The sequence below is a fragment of the Aptenodytes patagonicus genome, chromosome 2, assembly GCF_965638725.1.
Source record: "Aptenodytes patagonicus chromosome 2, bAptPat1.pri.cur, whole genome shotgun sequence".
Lineage (NCBI taxonomy): Eukaryota > Metazoa > Chordata > Aves > Sphenisciformes > Spheniscidae > Aptenodytes > Aptenodytes patagonicus.
The window spans coordinates 53,928,474-53,947,434 of NC_134950.1; the positions used below are offsets into that span (position 1 = coordinate 53,928,474).

General features: G+C 39.0%; 1 protein-coding gene across 1 annotated transcript; it reads left to right on the top strand.

Annotated features, from left to right (window-relative positions):
• The first annotated feature begins 4,615 nt into the window (after window positions 1–4,615).
• On the top strand, window positions 4,616–18,209 carry CLUL1 (clusterin like 1). Its single transcript, XM_076332221.1, has 8 exons — window positions 4,616–4,718; window positions 6,032–6,180; window positions 9,369–9,536; window positions 11,487–11,931; window positions 13,192–13,329; window positions 14,842–15,056; window positions 16,176–16,346; window positions 18,150–18,209. Exons 1-7 carry the CDS (start codon window positions 4,616–4,618, stop codon window positions 16,341–16,343), a joined length of 1,386 nt encoding a protein of 461 aa, XP_076188336.1. The 3' UTR covers window positions 16,344–16,346; window positions 18,150–18,209.
• The last annotated feature ends 752 nt before the right edge of the window (window positions 18,210–18,961 follow it).

The following is an 18,961-nucleotide window of genomic DNA, read 5'->3' on the forward strand; positions in this document are numbered from 1 at the left end:
CTGCAGGGCTCATGAACTTTGGGATCTGTCATGCTAACACACCTGTGCTACTTTTGGGGCCTGAGCTGGTATTTTTGCAAGATGTGTAGCTTAGACTAACTCTAGCTATCTAACTTAGGGTAGCCTCAGCTCCTTAGCCTGAGGCCTTCCAGCATGACTGAGAGCATCTCAGGAGCTTGCCTCTATCTCCGGGCTAAAGAAGGAGCCTTAGTTCCTAACTTCAGCTACTCAGGTAGAGCTCAAAGACAGACTGAATACAAATTGAAGGAGGGTTCCAAGAGCCTTTGAAATACAGGAGAAAGCAGAAACCACTCAGGGGCTCCTGAAGTACTAGAAAGGATTAAAAACAAAACAAAACAAACTTCATACAACAAAAGTTCAATAGCCTTAAACCCCATACTAACTGTTAGCAAAGCTTTGTGTATGCTTTAGATTAGCCGTGTAATTACACCATAAACCCCCACTAGGATTTAGTATCAATTGAAATCAGTGGAACTAATGGTATGCTTACAAATAAAGCTAATTAAGATTTGTAGAACTGGGGACTATTTCATAAAAGTATCAAGAGATTTAATGTCAGTATGTAGCACTTTGCATGACTCACAGAGTCTATAAATACGTACAGGTATTTTCAGCCTGATCATTATATGACTGGCCTAGCTCAGAAAGAAATGTGAAAATACACAGTAGGAATCAACTCTTCCAAACAGCAAATAATTGTGTAAATATATAACTGGAACAAAATCCTACAGCTCATGTATAACACAGGAAATTCCATTTCAACATATTTCTTGATGCTTAATCCTGCCAGGTGGAATGGATCAACAAAAAGGGAGAAGTCACAGTACATTGCGAAAAAATGTTATACATTTGTGGAGGTCATCCAACAGGACAGAAGGCAACTCCACAAAGCAGCTACAACTCTCATCGCTCAAGTTCAGCCAGGTTCAAGATCAATGTCTATCTGTATCATTACAATTGTTTACATTTCAATTTATCAGTGTCTTGCAAAAAGCCTGTTTTCACTGAAATCCCTTTTCAAGCTATTTCCTTATTTTTTTCCAATATATATGTATTAATTTCAATTAAAATATAGCCATACTGGAATAACAGTTGGGGTGGGGAAAAAGACACTTTCTACAACTTGCTCACAAGAGCTTCTTCAGACTGTCTCCAGTATAATTCAATATTAGAAGAGTACCTCATAATTTGCAACAGCAACAGTGAGCACTGAATCATCTGCTTGTATTAGACTGTGAAAAAATGAACATGTCAGTACAATGTTGTGACATGGCATACTATGGCTGATCGAAGCACTCAAATTCAGAGGAAAATAAAATATTAAGAGGGAACTGTTGAACATGGCAGCTGAGATAAAAATTGGAGCTCTCCACAATAGGTCACTGCAAATCAGATTTGGAATGTTAAAAGAAAAGAGAGTGGGTATTTGATATGAAACCTGAAGGCATAATTGGTGAGATTTTTGTTTCATTAAATTCAAAACGGAAATGAGAGAGGAAAAGATTTCCAGAGTGTTGGGTTCCTAAGTGCAATTCAAAGGTTAAATTTAAGCCCAAGATTAACTTTAACAGGCATACTAGCTCTAGACAATTTTGTCCTCAAGTTCCTTAGACCTCCTCCTTCAGCCATTAGATACATATGAAATAATATGAGAGCAAAGAATTAGGATTTGGTGTTTTTGTAAAAAGAAATAGACATACATAATAATGCCTATTTCCATGTGGTTACATAGTGGTTATAATAAAGCGTGAGCAATAACATCTAAGACAATGCAACACACTTTGCAATGTTCAAAATCAACTGAATTGAGAAAAGGAGCCTGACACCCACCAGGACACCGTGTCTCAGCATTAGTTTCGGTACAGATTTCCCTTAAGGACTGACTTTGCAAGGTGCAAGAGTGTGTTTGACCAGAGACCCACAGAGGCCTTCAGAAGACGGGCAATTCTGAAAATAAGCGGTGGGATCTGTGCCAGAGGCAGCCTCCAGCCTCTCCACCCTGTGGCAGGACTGCTGTTCTCCCTCCCTGCAGGGCTGAGACCGCCTGCTTTCTTGCAAATTCTTGTGAACTATGGGTGATGTGTTGAAACTGCCCTTTTTACTCTGGATCAAGTAAAGCTTTCTCTATATCAACTCAGGTCCAGAAAGGCCAGCAGTAACTTTTGCTATGAAATGAATATTAGCAAAGATAAATGCCAAAAATGAGGGGCAAACCCTTGCAGTGAAAGATTGAAGTCTTTGTTAGGATTCATTACACATGTAGGCTAACAACACACATTTCACAAGTGTCTGTAATAGATTGTCTTCCTTTGTGCAAATGTATTTTCCATTTACTCTCTATCCTGAGCCAAGCATGAGGCCCAGAGAGAGAGCCTGCTCCTTTTACTTCAGCCCAAGCCCCAGGGGTGCTTAACAAACAGTCTGGCCAGGGGATTGCGAAGTCTGCAAGGGTGCCTGCTTGGTATTGCCACAAAAGAGAACTTGAAAGGTTTTGTGTACTGATGAGTCTTGGTCAAGGAGTTAGCAGCATTCCAGTGAGCCAGCAATTCATATATATTAAACCAAAAAAACATATTCCCCTTCCCTCCATCATTTTCAGAAAATAAGAGTGGAGCTATCTTAATTTGTAATGCAAATTGAGGACTTGCAGTGCCCATTAGAGCTAACGGGTTCTCCACTCTTCCTGATAATGTGTTTAAAAATAAAACCCTCAAATCTTTTGCCTAAGCAGCATTAATCATGCTAGATCTTAACCATCAATCAAAACCAACAATCAATTACTATGAGGTAAACAAAAAAGAATGGGACGTTTTAAAACTGCTGTTACAGACCATGAGCTACAGACATCTACTTTCCCCGTCTCCTCTTTGACTTCAAGGGAGTATTATTGCTGAACATCACAAGGTGGGACATGACTTGCTAACAATACTTGCCTATATTTTATATCAAGCATCTGTTAGTATTTAAATATCTCGTTTCAAAGTATCCAAAACTTCATGCAGGTCAGATCCCAGACATATTTTGCACATATGGATTAACTGAAGAAAATCATTAATAGGGCAACCCCCCCAAACATTAGCAAGTATAATGATGTACAAAATGCCAAAATTTGCTTATCTCATTTCAGACTCTACTCATATGCCAGCCTGCATCTGGAGTCTTCATTTTTTTCCGATTTCTGTATCTTCAGAAGGTATACGAAGGCGGCCATTACGTAATCCAGTGGTTTTTTATAGCAAACTAAAACTACACTGAAGAGATTAAATGTTGGAAGCTATTTTTAGCCAAACTAATTGTAACAATTTCACTAAGAACATATGCTGCAGATGTCTCCTAAGGTAAAAAGCAAGACGACCGAAGAGTTAGTAAGACGAAAGGCTACCAACTACAGAAAAATAGCAGATCCAAATTACATTAAATTATGCAATTCTGCCCAACGCTCCCCCTAGTGGTTTTGCCCAGAGAGATGAGCATGAAGTCCCATACATGCAAAATCCTCCAGCCTAATGACAAAACGTCCACTTAATAGGATTAAGTACCTTCTCATCAGATAAGTAGAACATGACAAAATCCCTGACACTCCCAGCAATTAGATCAGAACACAGCCTGACCCCTTCCTGACGCGGGGAGCAATTTTGCAGAGGAGGTGTTTCAGTATTAATGGTAAATATGTTGGGGTTTTTTTACTTTTCTTTGGTAATGGGTTTGTATTTCTTTGCAAAGTTAATTGGTCTTTCGCTATAAATGTAAAGGTACAATACGCAAGTATTGTATAGAAGTAAATCCAGGCTATAAATAAATCCAGGCTCTTAATTTACATATGCACTTGCAGCTGACAACTGCACCTCCAAGAAGGCTATGCTGGCTAACAAGAAGGTACTTAAATACTGTGTTCACTTAATCAGACGAGAACTATAAAGTACAGTTGCATGATTTCTAAAAAATAAACCTTTCTCCTCTAACTGCTCTTGGGAGGGAAATAAAGCAAATGGCATTTCTTTCCCTTATTTTGTAGGAATTTATTTCAATTGCTGATGTGTTTGTTTACAAAACTGATCTAATAATTGCCAATTTCTTGGCACACCTATTATTGTGTCTGCTATATTAAGTCTTATCCTGAAGAACAATGAAAGGAATTGCATGTTTGGAGACAAGGAAGGGAACAACATTCTAGAAATTTCCCTTTTAAAATTTGGCAATAATGTTTAGCATGGATGCATTTATAATATGAACTAAGAACATAGTGTGAGATCAGTAATTAGTGTGTTTCACAAGGTAGAAAAGGGACAGACTGAGCTGCATAAGCTTTCAGTTTTTTATACCTATGTCCTGATTCTGTTACAATACTGTGCAAACTCAGTGGAATTCATCTAGTTAGTCTGAATAGATAATTACAAATGAGGTCAAGCTTCTTACCCATGTGTTTTCACTAACAATAGCATTTAGGTGCATGTTATAGATCCCAGAAACCATAGTTAAAGTCAAAATTAATGGGAACTTGTATAATACTTAGTAAACATTACACCTAGGCATTTGAGTATCATGAAGATGCTTACATTTAACTGCACTGACCTGCTTCTTTAACAGAAAGAACATGAAGTCCTCTTGGCTATTTATAATATACGTGCTATGGCTGAATGGTCATCAGTGTGCACCGACAAGGCAGGACGAAATGAATCTCCGGGAAAACCTGAAGCGTATGTATGCTTTTCTTACCAGGGGTGTGCTGGAAGCCCCTGGGCCCAGGTCTCCAGTCTCCTGGTGCATTCTGACTTCCACACTCGCTGGCATCAAGAGGATCCGCTTTCATGTGTGGAGCTTAGAAACCATCATATAGCTGACTATATCCATCCACACACACACACCAGGGAGATAAAAGCAACCAGGATGAGAAAGTAAAGGGATTAACAGATAAGCATCCCCTTACAAAAAAGTATTTACAGCATTTTTAGAGGTTATTTGGTCCCTCACAGATCATTAGAATATAAACTGAACTCAAACTTCAATTCAACAGATTTTGAATTATTTTGTTTAAATAATCTTTGAAAATGTTTATTCTACAATTATATACTTTGCTGGAAAAGATGGTTATTACAAATAATCGAAATAAAATGACTTAATTTAGAAAAAAGCAGCTATTCTGCATATACTCACCTTTAAGCATGGCTTTATTTTGTGGATCAGAATGCCAAGAGGATCAGCCATGAAATATTCCTTTGCTTCAGCCTACGTTAATAATATTTCTTTAACAAACAAAAAGTTAGGAGAGGGGAAGAAAGATATAAAGGAAGAAATGACTGACGTGCTTTTGGCAGTCTCAGGGTGATGTGTTCTTTACTTGTTTTGTATAGCTCCAGTGATATCCAGGGTGTTTCTGCAAAGTGAACAAATAAAGATAAAGGATAGGCAATCATGCAGAGCTTCAGGGTGCAATGCGTGGGCCAACCCGGGCTTTCACCAAAACTCTATGATCTAGACTTCACAGAAGTCTAGAGATTGTATTTTTATGAAAGCAGGTTGAAGGCACCTGTAATCTACATTTTCAAAATGTAAACAAAAGGTGTCACAGGCTGCTGTCAGATCAAAGATAAGTACATAGGTTACGTCATTAGAAAACTGATGAGTAATCCTTGGAGACATCCAAAACCCAGGATGAGTTCCTGAGCAACCTGCTCTAGTTGACCCTGCTTTGAGTGGGGCGCTTGGACTCAATGATGTCCAGAGGTGCCTTCCAGCCTCAACTGTTCTGAGATTCAGTGATCACCAGTGGGACAGCCGAGTATATAGCTTGAGTTACACACAGCTGATCACTGGCAAAGGCTCTGGGCCAGATTCTTATCTGATGGAAATTGTCTTGGCTCTGTGTTATTCAGCATTCACCATCTCAAGATTTGGCTCTGCAACTGTAGGGAAACATCGAGCTGTTTCATTCTCCTTTGTCATCAGTGCATGACAATTTGTGATAGTGTTAAAATCTGATTAAGTCACTGTATAATTTGGCTTTTTTTAGTATTATCTGAAGTTGGAGAGAAATATGTAGATGAAGAGGTAAAGAAAGCTTTGACTGGTATTAAGCAGATGAAAACTATGATGAAAAGAAATGAAGATAAGCACGTAGATCTGATGAAAACCTTGAAGAAGAGCAGTGAAGAAAAACAGGTAACTGAAGTGCATCTGGGTTTTTTTGTTTGTACTTTTGTTAAGTTGTGGCTATATTTAATCAAAGATGAGGCAGGCTGTACATGGATTTAGCCTACCTCCTGGAAGTAGTACAGCATGCCATTGTGCTCAGGCCAATAAGCAACCCAGAAAGGATCCCTTGGTGTCTCCCCTTTTCTGGGAAGAATGTAAACCACATTGTATGTACACTCTGAGCAGCATACATCTCTGTATGTGGTCACAGGATTGACAGGAAATCTGCTTCTACCCCTTTCTCTCACTAGCGGAAGAAAACTCTCATGGCACCTCTATAGAGGTTCTCACTGCCTGCCTCCTGGAAGCAGGAGTTGGGCCAAAGACATCCTTTACTAGCCTATCAGGAACCTGGATGTTCACATTTCAGAAGAAGTCAAAACATTAGTTTATATTTGCCGATTTCTTAAGAAAGAGCTTGCCTGCTGGCAGGACCCTGGCAGACTGAGGCTTCAACCCTGAGGGAAGCTTTCAGACTGTGCTGGAATAAAGCACTGAAGAAGAACACCGCCTGCCTCACTGGTGCCTCTTCCAGTGCGCGGACCTTTTGAAAGCTAGAGGTGAAGAGTTTCCGTCTTACCTCAGAAATAGCAGCTTTCTAACTGAGTGGCATACTGTTATTGATTCCCTGTGGCTGAATGTCTAAGCTATTTCTAAAATGAAACTGAAAGAGTGAGCACTAGGCAAAATACAGCTGAGTTACCACTAGATAGCAAGTTACCTTCTCCCAGCCCATCCCGGCTGCAAGGTGAAACATGTTATCTGATGCAACCTTCCTTGAGATTTGAGCTCTCTTATTTCATTCTGCAGTTGGGAGGTAACCAGCAGCAGCCTAAGCATAGTCAAACTGATGGTGACCACCATGTGGAGATACAGAAGTTCTGCAGTAAAAGGAGACATTAATGTCTGTATGTGGACTCAAGAATATGGACACACATAATGCTGTACGTGGACTCAAACATTACTTTGGAGAGAGAACATGAGTTTTGTAACATCCAGAAGCCAGAGCTGCTGCAACAGCAATGTGTTGAATAAAGTATCGCACTTAGTGCTTATTTCTAGAAATCCCCTGCTTCACTGAATTCACACCAAGGCAACTGCAAGCAACTATATAAAGGTGTTTTGTGTGGAAGGTCCAGCAGCTCTGCCCTGCATGTCTTTATGTACCTCAGACCACAAGATGTTTCCCAGCTTGCTTTACAAACTTCAGATCTTCAGAAAAATATCAAAGCCACAAATGATAATATGCTCTAGAGAAAGTACAGGGGATCAGGGGAATTTCCAATGTCCTAGTGCAATGCCTAGGCTCAGAGCCATGTGCTCAGATGATCCTGAGAAACAGAGATTACTGTATATTTAAAAAAATAGAAAGATCCTAACTATTGCTCTCAATGAAGTTGAAGGAAAATTCCCTCCTGGCCCGACATCTGGTAGTTAGTTTAAAGTTGTTGTGGTTTAACCTCAGTCGGCAACTGAGCACCACGCAGCCGCTCACTCACTCCTCCCCCCCGCCCCCCCCAGTGGGATGGGGAGAGAGAATTGGAAGAGTAGAAGTGAGAAAAACTTGTGGGTTGAGATAAAAACAGTTTAATAATTGAAATAAAATGATAATAACAATAATAATGTAATAATAATAAAAATACACAAAGCAAGTGATGCACAGTACAATTGCTCACCACCCGCCGACCGATGCCCAGCCAGTCCCCGAGCAGCGGCCCCCCCGGCCAGCTTTCCCCAGTTTATGTACTGAGCATGACGTCACATGGTATGGAATGTCCCTTTGGCCAGTTTGGCTGTGCCCCCTCCCAGCTTCTTGTGCACCCCCAGCCTTCTCAGTCGGTAGAGCATGGGAAACTGAAAAGTCCTTGACTAGTGTAAGCACTACTTAGCAACAACTAAAACATCGGTGTGTCATCATCAACTTTGTTCTCATCCTAAATCCAAAACACAGCACTGTACCAGCTACTAGGAAGGAAATTAACTCTATCCCTGCCGAAACCAGGACAAAAGTATTTGTATCAGCAAGCCAAAAAGTACTTGATAGCTTTCTAACAACTTTAGGAACACCAGTACACTCCCATGATCCACGCAGTTTTTAGCTCTTACTGGATGATTTAATTTACACAGAACTTACATCTACTGTGAGAGTTCATAAAACACTGAACAAATGTATTAGAAAGATCAGAAAATAAACATACTATGAAGACCACAGTTACTGTCTCCACCAAGCACATTCTGACAGAGGTTTTCTTTTCTGTGAGCCTCTTCCCTGTTGAAATGCTGCCAGAAAGGAATAAGACTGACCAATTAAAAGATTTCTGTCATACCTAGGAACAACTTGGAACATTGTTTGGAAACCTAAACTATTAAAATATCTTGTACTTGCAGGAAGAAATTCATGATGTGTAATCTACTTCAATAGGAAGAACTCTTCTGTCTTTCCATTGCCAAGTCTATTCTAAAATGCTGCTTCAGATCTGCTCAGCTTTGTGCTCTACCTGATGGAAGAATGATCCAGTAAATAGAAGCAGCACTGTAAAATGCATCTTGTTTCCCTTCACTATGGAAGGAGTGCCTCACACTTCCACAAGAGCAGGAAAAAACCCCCTCACTACAGTCATTTGATTAGTATAATCCCAAACAGAGGAAATGCTATACTTTTACATATTTCTGCGTTAGAGAAAGAATTTATGTATGGCAAGGACCTAGCCTCATGAAATCTCAGTCCCTTAAAGAACAGAGCAAAGCAACAAAAAAGGGCTATTTGTGGAACAGATGAATACTGCAGATATGATATGGAGAAAAAATTATATGAATTGAGCACATGACCTTTTGAGAGGCTGAATGCTCCTTGCACAGAAAGACGTGTGGTTTTTTTCATAACCTCAAAGATCCAGGCAGACTGTAGAGATCCGTTTGGTTTTGTAGGCTGTGCCCTCTGAGAGAATGACATCAGAAAAACCCTATAAGGAAAAGTTTTTCAATTTTCAGTGCCCTCCATATGTGACTGCAGCTGAGAAGACAACCTACCCTAACGGTTAGGGATTAGCAAAAAAAGGAACCATAAATAGCCAAAATGAGTGATCAACACTGGGATAAGTATTTAGAATATTAATCTGAAAATAGCCCTCAACTGATTCTTTTTTCTTACTTAGCAAGCCTTGCGACTTATGGATGAAGTAAAGGAAAGATTAGAAGAAGAAGAAAGACAGTGTCAAGTATCCTTGAAAAATTTATGGGATGACTGTGAATCTTGTTTAGAAAGTACCTGCATGAGATATTATACAACTTGCAAACATGGTTTGTCAACATTTAGAAGAAAGGTAGGAAGAAATTTTGTATCTGGGAAATACTCTTGAATTCACCTAACAGTTTTAGAGAGAGCACATCTTACTTTCTCAATACCCAGATCTGCCAGTTGTATCAGGTTACTAAAATTAATTTGATTTGGAGGGTCTGGCAATGTGAAGTTATATGGCAGAGATTACATGCGATTATATTCATTGAACACTGAGCCAAAATGAGTTCCATTGCACCCTGGCGTGACTCCATGGACACTGATTATTCCCCTGACTCCAACGGAGTCACTCCAGATACACAGTGTTGTCTCTCACAGTAGGACTTGCAATAAGAAACTCAGTAACTGTTCGTGAAAAATACCACATAGATTCTTTATGGTCTATCTGAAAATCAGCAGTTAAAAGTGTAGATATAGTTAGCAAAATTCCATGGGGGAAAAAAATCACCTAGTTATACAACACCATTCTTTCCTATATTTATTTTGTTTTAAATCTACTCTTTAAGTAACAAAATAGCTTTAAAATGTTTAACTGTTTTTTAACAAAGGAAACTGTCAGCAAAGAAGATTCCCCTAATTCTACCAGAAAGAAAATATGCTTTCCTGGCTGGCACATTATTATTACAAGATTTAACAAAACTGTAATCACATTTTTTATTTGGGCATATGCTTTAAGTGCAGCTTAACAACCAAAACTGCACAATTACCGTTACTGAAATTTTAGCCAGATTACCCAGCTTTCACATCCTCAGGCACTGAAAAATACGGTAACTTAAAAATTAAATGTGGTGTGTTTCAGAAGTGACACGTTTTAGAGCAAAGCTGTTTAACATTTGTGCATGTTCTTAAAATTATTCAGGTAGAAATGTGGAAGATATTAAATTTAAGACTATTGGTGATACTTTTGGCTTTTTAGATACCTCTCATGGATACCTCAAATCTATCTCTTGGACTTTCAAGAGTCTGTGGATGTCAGGTTGAAATTATTGCAGTAAAAGTTATATACTGCACTGTCACTGTCTCTTTGACCCTCTTGGTAACTTCCTGAGTGAGCTATATGGTTTATTTGAAGCATTCAAAGTAAGATATGTGTTGTGACCTAAATCGGTTTAAAAAAAGAGGACAAAGACGATAGCTGTGGCTGATGACACGCAGGCAGCAGGGGCAATACTGGCTTAGGCTCTTCCTGCAGTGCTGTTTCTCAATTCACCTTCCCTCTGAGCTGCACTAGCGGTCAGATCCAGCAGCTGATCTGATTTGGAAAAAAAAAAAAAAAGGTATATGTGTGTGTATGTGTATTTGTATGTGTATGTGTTCGGCAGGGTGTTTCTTAACCCTTACCAGTTTTCTACTGCCATGAAGTGCAGCTCCACAAAACATTGCATCTGCTCAGGCGAAGGTAGTGCGTTAAAAGACGGAGCAGGGAACCAGTGGCTGAGACCCAGGGACTGGGAACTCCGCAAGGCAGAGCTGACACTCAGTCTCTTCCATCATCAAACCATAGACTCGGGGCCGCTGCTTCATTGATTTTAATGGGTTTCAGTTTGCACAAGCATGTGAGGACTTTGCCATTGGGTGAGAGAGGGTAGGGTGTTTACAGATCACAGCGAGAACAATCGCCTTCTGTTCCCTACACTGCACATGAGTTCCACAGATATGTTTCCAAGATAAAGTCCAAATTGTTTGTTGGAAGAAACCCAAACGCCGATACTAACTTTGAGCCTCCACAGATTAAAGGCCAACTGGCAACCCTTTTACTCCAGATCTGATTTGGAGCTAATGATTCAGACTCAATGTACTTTCACTCTTTAGAGTCTAGTGTCTTAAATTACTTTGGAGAATATGCTGTGTTTGCAGTTATTAAGAGGGCATTGTTTCTATGGGTATCTGAAAGAGAAAAATTAGAGCCACTTCCCCGAGAGATGAAAAACTGATAACTTGTCAGGCAGCTGATCCATCTTTTTCTTATACACAGGTTGAAGATTTTTTGAGGAAAATACCTCCACTCATTTTTACTTTTCATGAGGATCAAGGAAAAGACGTCCGGTTTAATGAAAAGCCTGAGAAAGAGGATGCCCAGCTAGTAAAAATGGAAGATTTATTTACCCAGCTATTATCAGACATGGGCTCAATATTTGACAGAAGTGTCATTTTTTTCAAGCAGATGCAAAAAGAATTTGACCAGTCTTTTCAGACGTTTTTCATGTCTGATCTGGACTTGAATGAGTCCCCCAGCATGCCAGCTTTACCTGAGGACACCACCAGAAACAACAGCTCACAGAAAGGCTGGGGCATACCTGGCTTCTTACAGATAGTTTTTGATTTCAGTAAGATGGTGTTTGAAGGTGTCAGTGAGGTGATTACCGAAGTATTTGATGAATACAGAGATAATAAAAGAAATGTGCCAGAACAAGCCAAAGGCAAGTGTTAGAAAATGAAAATCAACTGCACTGCCAATGACATCAAACCCCTCGGGATTGCTAAACTATGGTTAATGATTCAGTTTGAGGTATGTTAGTGTGAGATACGGTATGGAAGCTCTGGAGGCTTGGTTAAACAGGCGTGGGTCAAGGATAACTTTATCGCTTAAATTAAAAGGTACAAATCACCTAGAAATCTCGAAGAAATGTCACAGGGGACTTACGTGTCCTACTCAGCCCAACTTTCATGGCAATTTTCAAAGCGTTTGCAGGAGTTCCTCAGGAGCGCTTGAATTCATGACGGATGCAGGTTTTCATAAGGCTGACTGACAGGTCTGATCTCAGCATTGTCAGGATATGATATGTATCATATCATATTGACATATCACCAATTCTAAAAAATTAGCGTAATTCTCTGACATATCAAGGCATACCCCCGCCCTTGTCAAAAGACATTAAGGTCTGCCAGACAGCTGCAAGCCCTGTTCTAGGCTTCGTGTAGGCAATGTGCCAGTCAAACACAGACCAGCCATCAGGTTTCCCAGGGACCAGAAAAATTCTGGGCATAACATTGGTTTCAGGTGATAACTCTCAATAGAGGAAACAACCCTTGGTCGACTTTTAGAATACAAATAAGCCTTATCCTTTGTATCTTACTAATGTAAATAGAAAAACAAGCATCACTCAAATACATGCTGGTGCCTATGTATAAGGAGATCACAGTAAGGACATGCCATAACTCTGAGTGGGAGGTGACATAACCACTATATGGTCATCAGGAAATATAAAGTTAAGTGATTCTACAACAGCTTTTTTTTTCATTTTTCCTGTATCATGACCCATGTTACCTCAGAAATAAGCTTTGGTACTGTGCTCTCATCTAGGTGTAAGTGATTATAAAACATCTTGACTTCTAAGGGTCAAAAAGATCTTATCAGAACTCGCATGTTTTAGAAATAACATGTAATAATATTAGCAATTGTTTGGCTATTAGTGGGGAATACACAATTACTATGCCTTTGTAAGGGAATATACTATAGTGGCATGAATTCCTTGAAAGAAAACATGATTTGTATCTTCTCCTGACTTCTACTTTTTAATGTTTTATTCCTTTTTTTTTTTTGGAGGGGGGGATTTATGCCAGATATTTTGGATTAAGGGCAAGAAATTATATTCTAGCACACAGAGTAGGTAACAAACGTATATTTATCAAGACCCTAAGCTTAATGGCAATCTAAAAATACTGTGACTTCATTCTAGATGCTGACAGAAGTGGCATGTTCTCAAAAATTGTGTCAGGGCACCGGAGGCCTCTGTGCCGGGAGCTTTGGGAGAACTCCTCTGGATGCCTGCAGTTTCATGAGAGATGTCAGAAATGTCAAGGCAATCTTTTGCATGGTAAATAGCTATTTTCCGATTTTTTTCTGTAATGCGTTGATCACTGGTTTGTAGATTTTGAGGCTGTCGTTTTTCTGCTATGCTGTTTCCATATTTTGGAATTAACATTCAGTCACTGAGTTTTTACTGTAACTACGGATCCAAACACTGTTCCTCATTCCAGATGATTTCCATTACCCTTCCCCACTGTCTCCACAGAGTGTCAGTATAACTCAGTTGTTAACATACCGCTGGAGGTCCAAAGATAAGTTCTACACTCCATAACAAAATACCTATACATTTTGTTAAGAGTTGCCACCCTGCAGAGAAGCAAGAGGTCAGGCAGTAATCGATCCTGCCTGGGTGCAGAAGTGCTGAGCAGAAAGTGAGGAGAAGCTCAAACTCCTGACACTCGCTTCTGCAGACAACCAGACGTAAGTCAGGTGGCACTCAGCTCCTCACAAGGAAAGCAAGCGCTGAAGAGCCTGCAATTACTCTTTGTCGAACCATGTCAGCAAACAGGACTGACATGAAGGACAAAAAGGGGACTGCTTGTCGGTACGAAAGGAGATGGCAAAGCTCTGGCATGCACTCTCCATGGGCACCTGGAAAAAATTCAGACTGCATCACCTAGAACTGCTCTCGGGACTCCCGCTGCAGCATAATACATCTGTGTTTCCAGAATTATTTAGGTCTTAAAAGCCACAGAATATGCTTAAACCCAAATGTCTTCAGAATATCTCCAGTGCGGCAAATATTAATGATCCAATGACACATTTTGAAAAGAATATCGGACCACCTCCATCTCACTAAAAATATTTTTGTCTACAACTGTGTATTACAGAGACAAATTTGTATCTGTGGTTACTGTACTGTCAGCCTGAAGGTGTCCCTTGACAGTCCTATTTGACAGAGAATAAACCGAATTTTTCCATAGTAATTTTTGTATAGGTTTAATATCATGTTCTTGTTTAAAATCTGTATTTTAGTAAAGAAAAAAACAGCAATCTTCAGTTCTGAATTCATGGCAGATGATACTAGTCAGATACTAATGTCTAGCTATTGTTAGATAAATATTAGGCCTTAACACTCAACAGGAATACTAACATACGTTACGGGCTTTTTTTGTAATAACCTATATACTTGGAAGGATTGATAATGGAATATGAGCAATTAAAAAAAAAGATAACGTATAAGGAGTTTATCAAGTTGCTATATGTAAAATCTACCAGTTCTTGTTTAGCATAACAGAAAATCCATTGCCATGAAGTATGATATAAACCTTAAAGTACTTGGTAAATCATCATAATACAGCAAATGGGATAATTAATCCATTTAGTCATTATGAGCCTACACTAAATCTATCAAAATAGGTCAGCAAGAATTACTCTTCTTTTTAGCATTATTTAAACACCAACCCAAACCATGCCCCCTTGCTAGACTTTTTTAGTTTTCTATACTTCAGATAGAAAAGACGAAGTACAAGACATACTGCTTTCCTTTAAGCTTCATGCTGGCTGTCTTTTCTAACAGATTGCCCAAACGTTCCCGAACTGCACATCAAGTTTGATGAAGCCTTTAAACTGGTTAATCTCTCGGGGGAGCAGTATGAGCAGATTCTCCAGGTGGTTCAGCGTCATACAGAAGACACTTACTACTTGTTGAACAAAATGAAAGAAAGATTTGGGTGGGTGTCTGAGTTATCCAATATGACCATCGGACCAGAAAACATTTTCAATATAGTTAAGGTAAGGGTTATCTTCCGAAGGGATCTATTGCACAGTGCTGTCTTTGACCTAAGCTTTGCTCATACTTACGCTCTTGGGGATTGTGGATGTTTGCACATGTGTAATGTTTGGGTTTTACAACACAAAGTTCCTACTCATCTTGAATTTATGCATGCTTGATAATCCCTCGATGAGCCGAAACTCCAGAGATTAGAAACTATTTTCCTCTAAATCCTTTTAGTCTGATGGATGGCTGACAGGCTAACCTGAATCACTGTCTGATAAGAGTGAATTGACACTAGCAGCTTTGACTGGCCTCAGATTACCTTCCCAGATAAATTTCACTGTACCAGTCAGTAACACATCCTTATTGGATGACTGAATATTAGCTATATGTCTATGTACCTATATATCCCAAAGCTCAAAGGCGGCAAATGTTATGCAGGTTATTGCAGTGGAAGCTGCATATCGTTAACAGCATTTCTCAATATTCCAGTAGATACATCATGATTAACTGTATCTCGCACACAAGAATATATCCAAGGTAAATTCAATCCATTTTCCTGGGCAAGGGACAAATCCTATTCTCCCTTCCAACTCAGAAATCCAATGTACTACTATTACTACAAAACTTTATAAGAAATGATTGTGCAATCCACCAAAAATCACAAAGTCAGGAACAAGGGGACAGGCAATATTTAAGCACGCTTTCCCAACCGAGTCTGAGCCATCTGCTCTAGAAAAATAAAGCTACAGAACTAAGTCTGGCTTAGAAAAACACATAGGAATGAATAACTTGAATCACACAACCTTTGCCTTGAAATTATTGGGACAACTCACACACAAGTTTTCATTAGGAGATCAGAAACTCTTTATTGATGTAGTTCATGGTATAAATATTAACATGCAGTTCTTTAATATGGTCTTGCAGTGCCATGTCAGCTCTTCCCACCGCCTACAATAAGCTTTGGCATAAATTCAGACACCCACTGTCTTTTCAGAAGAAAGTAATTTAAAGGAAGTAGACAATTCCTCTATTTAATTTTCCCCTATTAAAGACAGTAGGCACAGTAGGTATAAACAAAACTGAAAGTATGCAGTAGTTTGTAGTGTCTAAAGTACTGATTTGTTCTCTTCTAGGTAGTACCTGGGGATCCCTCTGGTAAAAATGAAACTGTGGTAGACGTGAATATTCTGACTTCACCTACCTTCACCATTGAAGTTCCTCCCAACTTAGACCCAAAGAGTGCTGAATTCATTGAATATGTAGCTGGGAAAGCACTGCAACTATATAAGCAGAATTTTTAAGTGGTAAGTTCATTCCTTCTCCTTTCATAGGGAACACAATTCTTTATAAGAGGTGTTTACATTGCAATAAACTTTAGTTGGAACAGGATTCAACAGGATTCAGTCATGGTATATTCAAGACCGTCTCCTCAGAAACGACACATTGATTGAGAGACAAACACAAGCATTACGGAAAACAAAAACAAATGCTCAATGTTCTAGCCTGCAAAACACAGCCATGATGATACTGAAAGACTTGACTTATTTAACTGTGAAACCCTCAATCTTTAAGTAACATCTGGGATGAGGTAATGTGATGATAAATGTTCCTTCAGAAAAGAATTGCCTCACAACCACAGTCTAGAGCCTTGGCATCGGAAACCATGTCTTTGTGTTCATTAATCAGGAATGAACTGGAATTACCACTATTCATTATGTTTTTTATTTTAGGTGGTATTTAAGAGCATGCTCCTTATTACTTTTTATGATAAAGGACTGCAGAGCTAGAATCAGCATCAGGACTCAAAAGAGCTGTCTTACCACTACATTTTCCCATTAGGAGCGCTCTGCTCAGATTAAGTGTTAACAGTGTCCGCAGTTTGACTCGTAGGAACGTGCACAAAAAGATCCTTCTCATGGACTTGTAACCATTTTTGTAGAAGGGGCTCACAGAGGCCTCTCTCCATGCTTAAGAGATTTCCAGATGGGGAGGGAAGAACCAGGCAGAGAGGCAGGGGGAAAAAAACGCTTCATATTCTCTAACCCCAGGGGGAATCTCCAGGAAAGACGGGGTGGTTTCAGGTGGCATCATGCTGCTGTGGGGCTAGCCAGCCACCCAGGGAAACCCAGGGGGCTCCGGGGTGCACAACTCTGGTGGCCTCCGACTCTCACAGGGGCCAGAGCCACAAGAGACGTGAGACCTACAGGCGAATCACTGCAGTGTCCCCCCAGCCTTCTGAGGAGGCACTAGATTTGGACATGGCTCCTCTTTAGGTCATGGGTGTCTGATATCCTCATCTCAGCAAATAGAGTATGACCTGAATGCACACAGAAGTCTCAGGAGGCATGTAAAAAGGATTCAACATTAACAAAGTAGATGAAGAAAAGAAATTTTCGGCATTTTATATTGACTCTGGTTATACTTTTGAGGTCAGACTCACAGTTTTTGAATAGATGAAAGAAATCACTTCCACCAGAGAGGCTGAGGTGGGCTGCAGAATTTAGACAGAATATAATAAGCCTCACCATGAACTTTGATTAGGTAAATATTGGTGAAATTATATGTATATTATATTTAAAACAGAAACTTTAAAAAAGTATTTGTAAACATATAAAATAAAATGTTCAGCACAGTTTCTCTACAGTTTTCCTTCAAAATTCTCTGTAATTTGTATGCAGTTATTGATGATATATAGTATTCCAGATCATGTAAGACTAATCTTCAAGGCCTAATGTGACAATATTAATTTCCTTAGTCTGATTATGATTCTTAGCCTGAATCTTAGTCTGATTCTTCTGTGCAACATATCTTGTGTAGCCATTTCATATCCGAGAAAAGTAAGTGGCATTAATTTCCAAATCATAGTACCATTTTATGTTCAGTTTCCACAACAGATTCAGGGTACGTGTGATGAAAGCAAAGAGTTAAAACTCTGAAAGATCTACAAGAAGGGAAAAAGAGAAAAAAAATCTGTTTCAGTCTGGTTTTTATGTCGTGTATGTTTCTACAGCAGGGCACTGATACATTCCCCGTATACTTATTTTTCTAACATCTTTTTCTCAGTCCAAAACCAAAATGTTTAATCAATTTTTTTTTTTTTCTCCTAGGAAAGAAGATGTGTGAAATCTTTCTTCCTGAAATCCAGTAATACTCATCAGGTGAAATACCCCTAAGCTCAACATACAGCTAATTGTTAAATGACTATGGTTAAAATAGTTGCATATAAATAAAATTTTGCTTAGTAAATACTGTGACATATGAGCTAGCAACCGAAGACTGTAGAAATCTTTTAATTCAAAACCAAATTCAAATCCATTTTAATATTTAGTTAAATAAAATGTTATTTATGTTGTAAATTAGGTAATCTCTGATAACCAGCTATGGCCCTGGTTATGCAAAGATTTAAGGAAATAATCAGCTGTAAGCATACAAATAATTCCTATTTGCATACTTAAATTCAATCACATTCTTAAGCCTTTTCAAGATTGGTCCCTACAGATGTTGCACATTCAGCTAAGTCTGAATCAACTAGATTTCCATATGCATGTAGTATATTATTTTCCAATGAAAATGTTCCATTTCTTCTTCTAGTTGCTTTTGATGTTTATCATGTACATTAAATTACTTTTCTGAATATGCAGTAATGAGTAAGTCTTCTGCCTTTGGCATTTCTTGTAGTTCGCCTCTGGAGTCATAATTAACAGGGAATCCTTTATCAGAAAAGATGTTTGTTTTTTCCTAAATTATACACATTAGCTTGCAATGGTATTTGCAAATTATAATAAAGGTTAAGAACTGATATATCTCTCAGTTAGAAGCAGAGCTCTCGGTGATTTTGTTTCATTTGCTGAGCCTAGGATTTTTAAGCATTTTTTGCACACAGTTATATTCACCATTTCCAACTGTATCTCTGCTAAAT

Excerpts from the sequence above, each read along its gene's own strand:
- CLUL1 (XM_076332221.1), top strand. The coding sequence starts at position 4,616 with ATGAAGTCCTCTTGGCTATTTATAATATACGTGCTATGGCTGAATGGT. Across the intron at positions 9,537-11,486 it reads TGTCAACATTTAGAAGAAAG|GTTGAAGATTTTTTGAGGAA; the intron begins GTAGGAAGAAAT and ends TCTTATACACAG. Across the intron at positions 13,330-14,841 it reads TCAAGGCAATCTTTTGCATG|ATTGCCCAAACGTTCCCGAA; the intron begins GTAAATAGCTAT and ends CTTTTCTAACAG.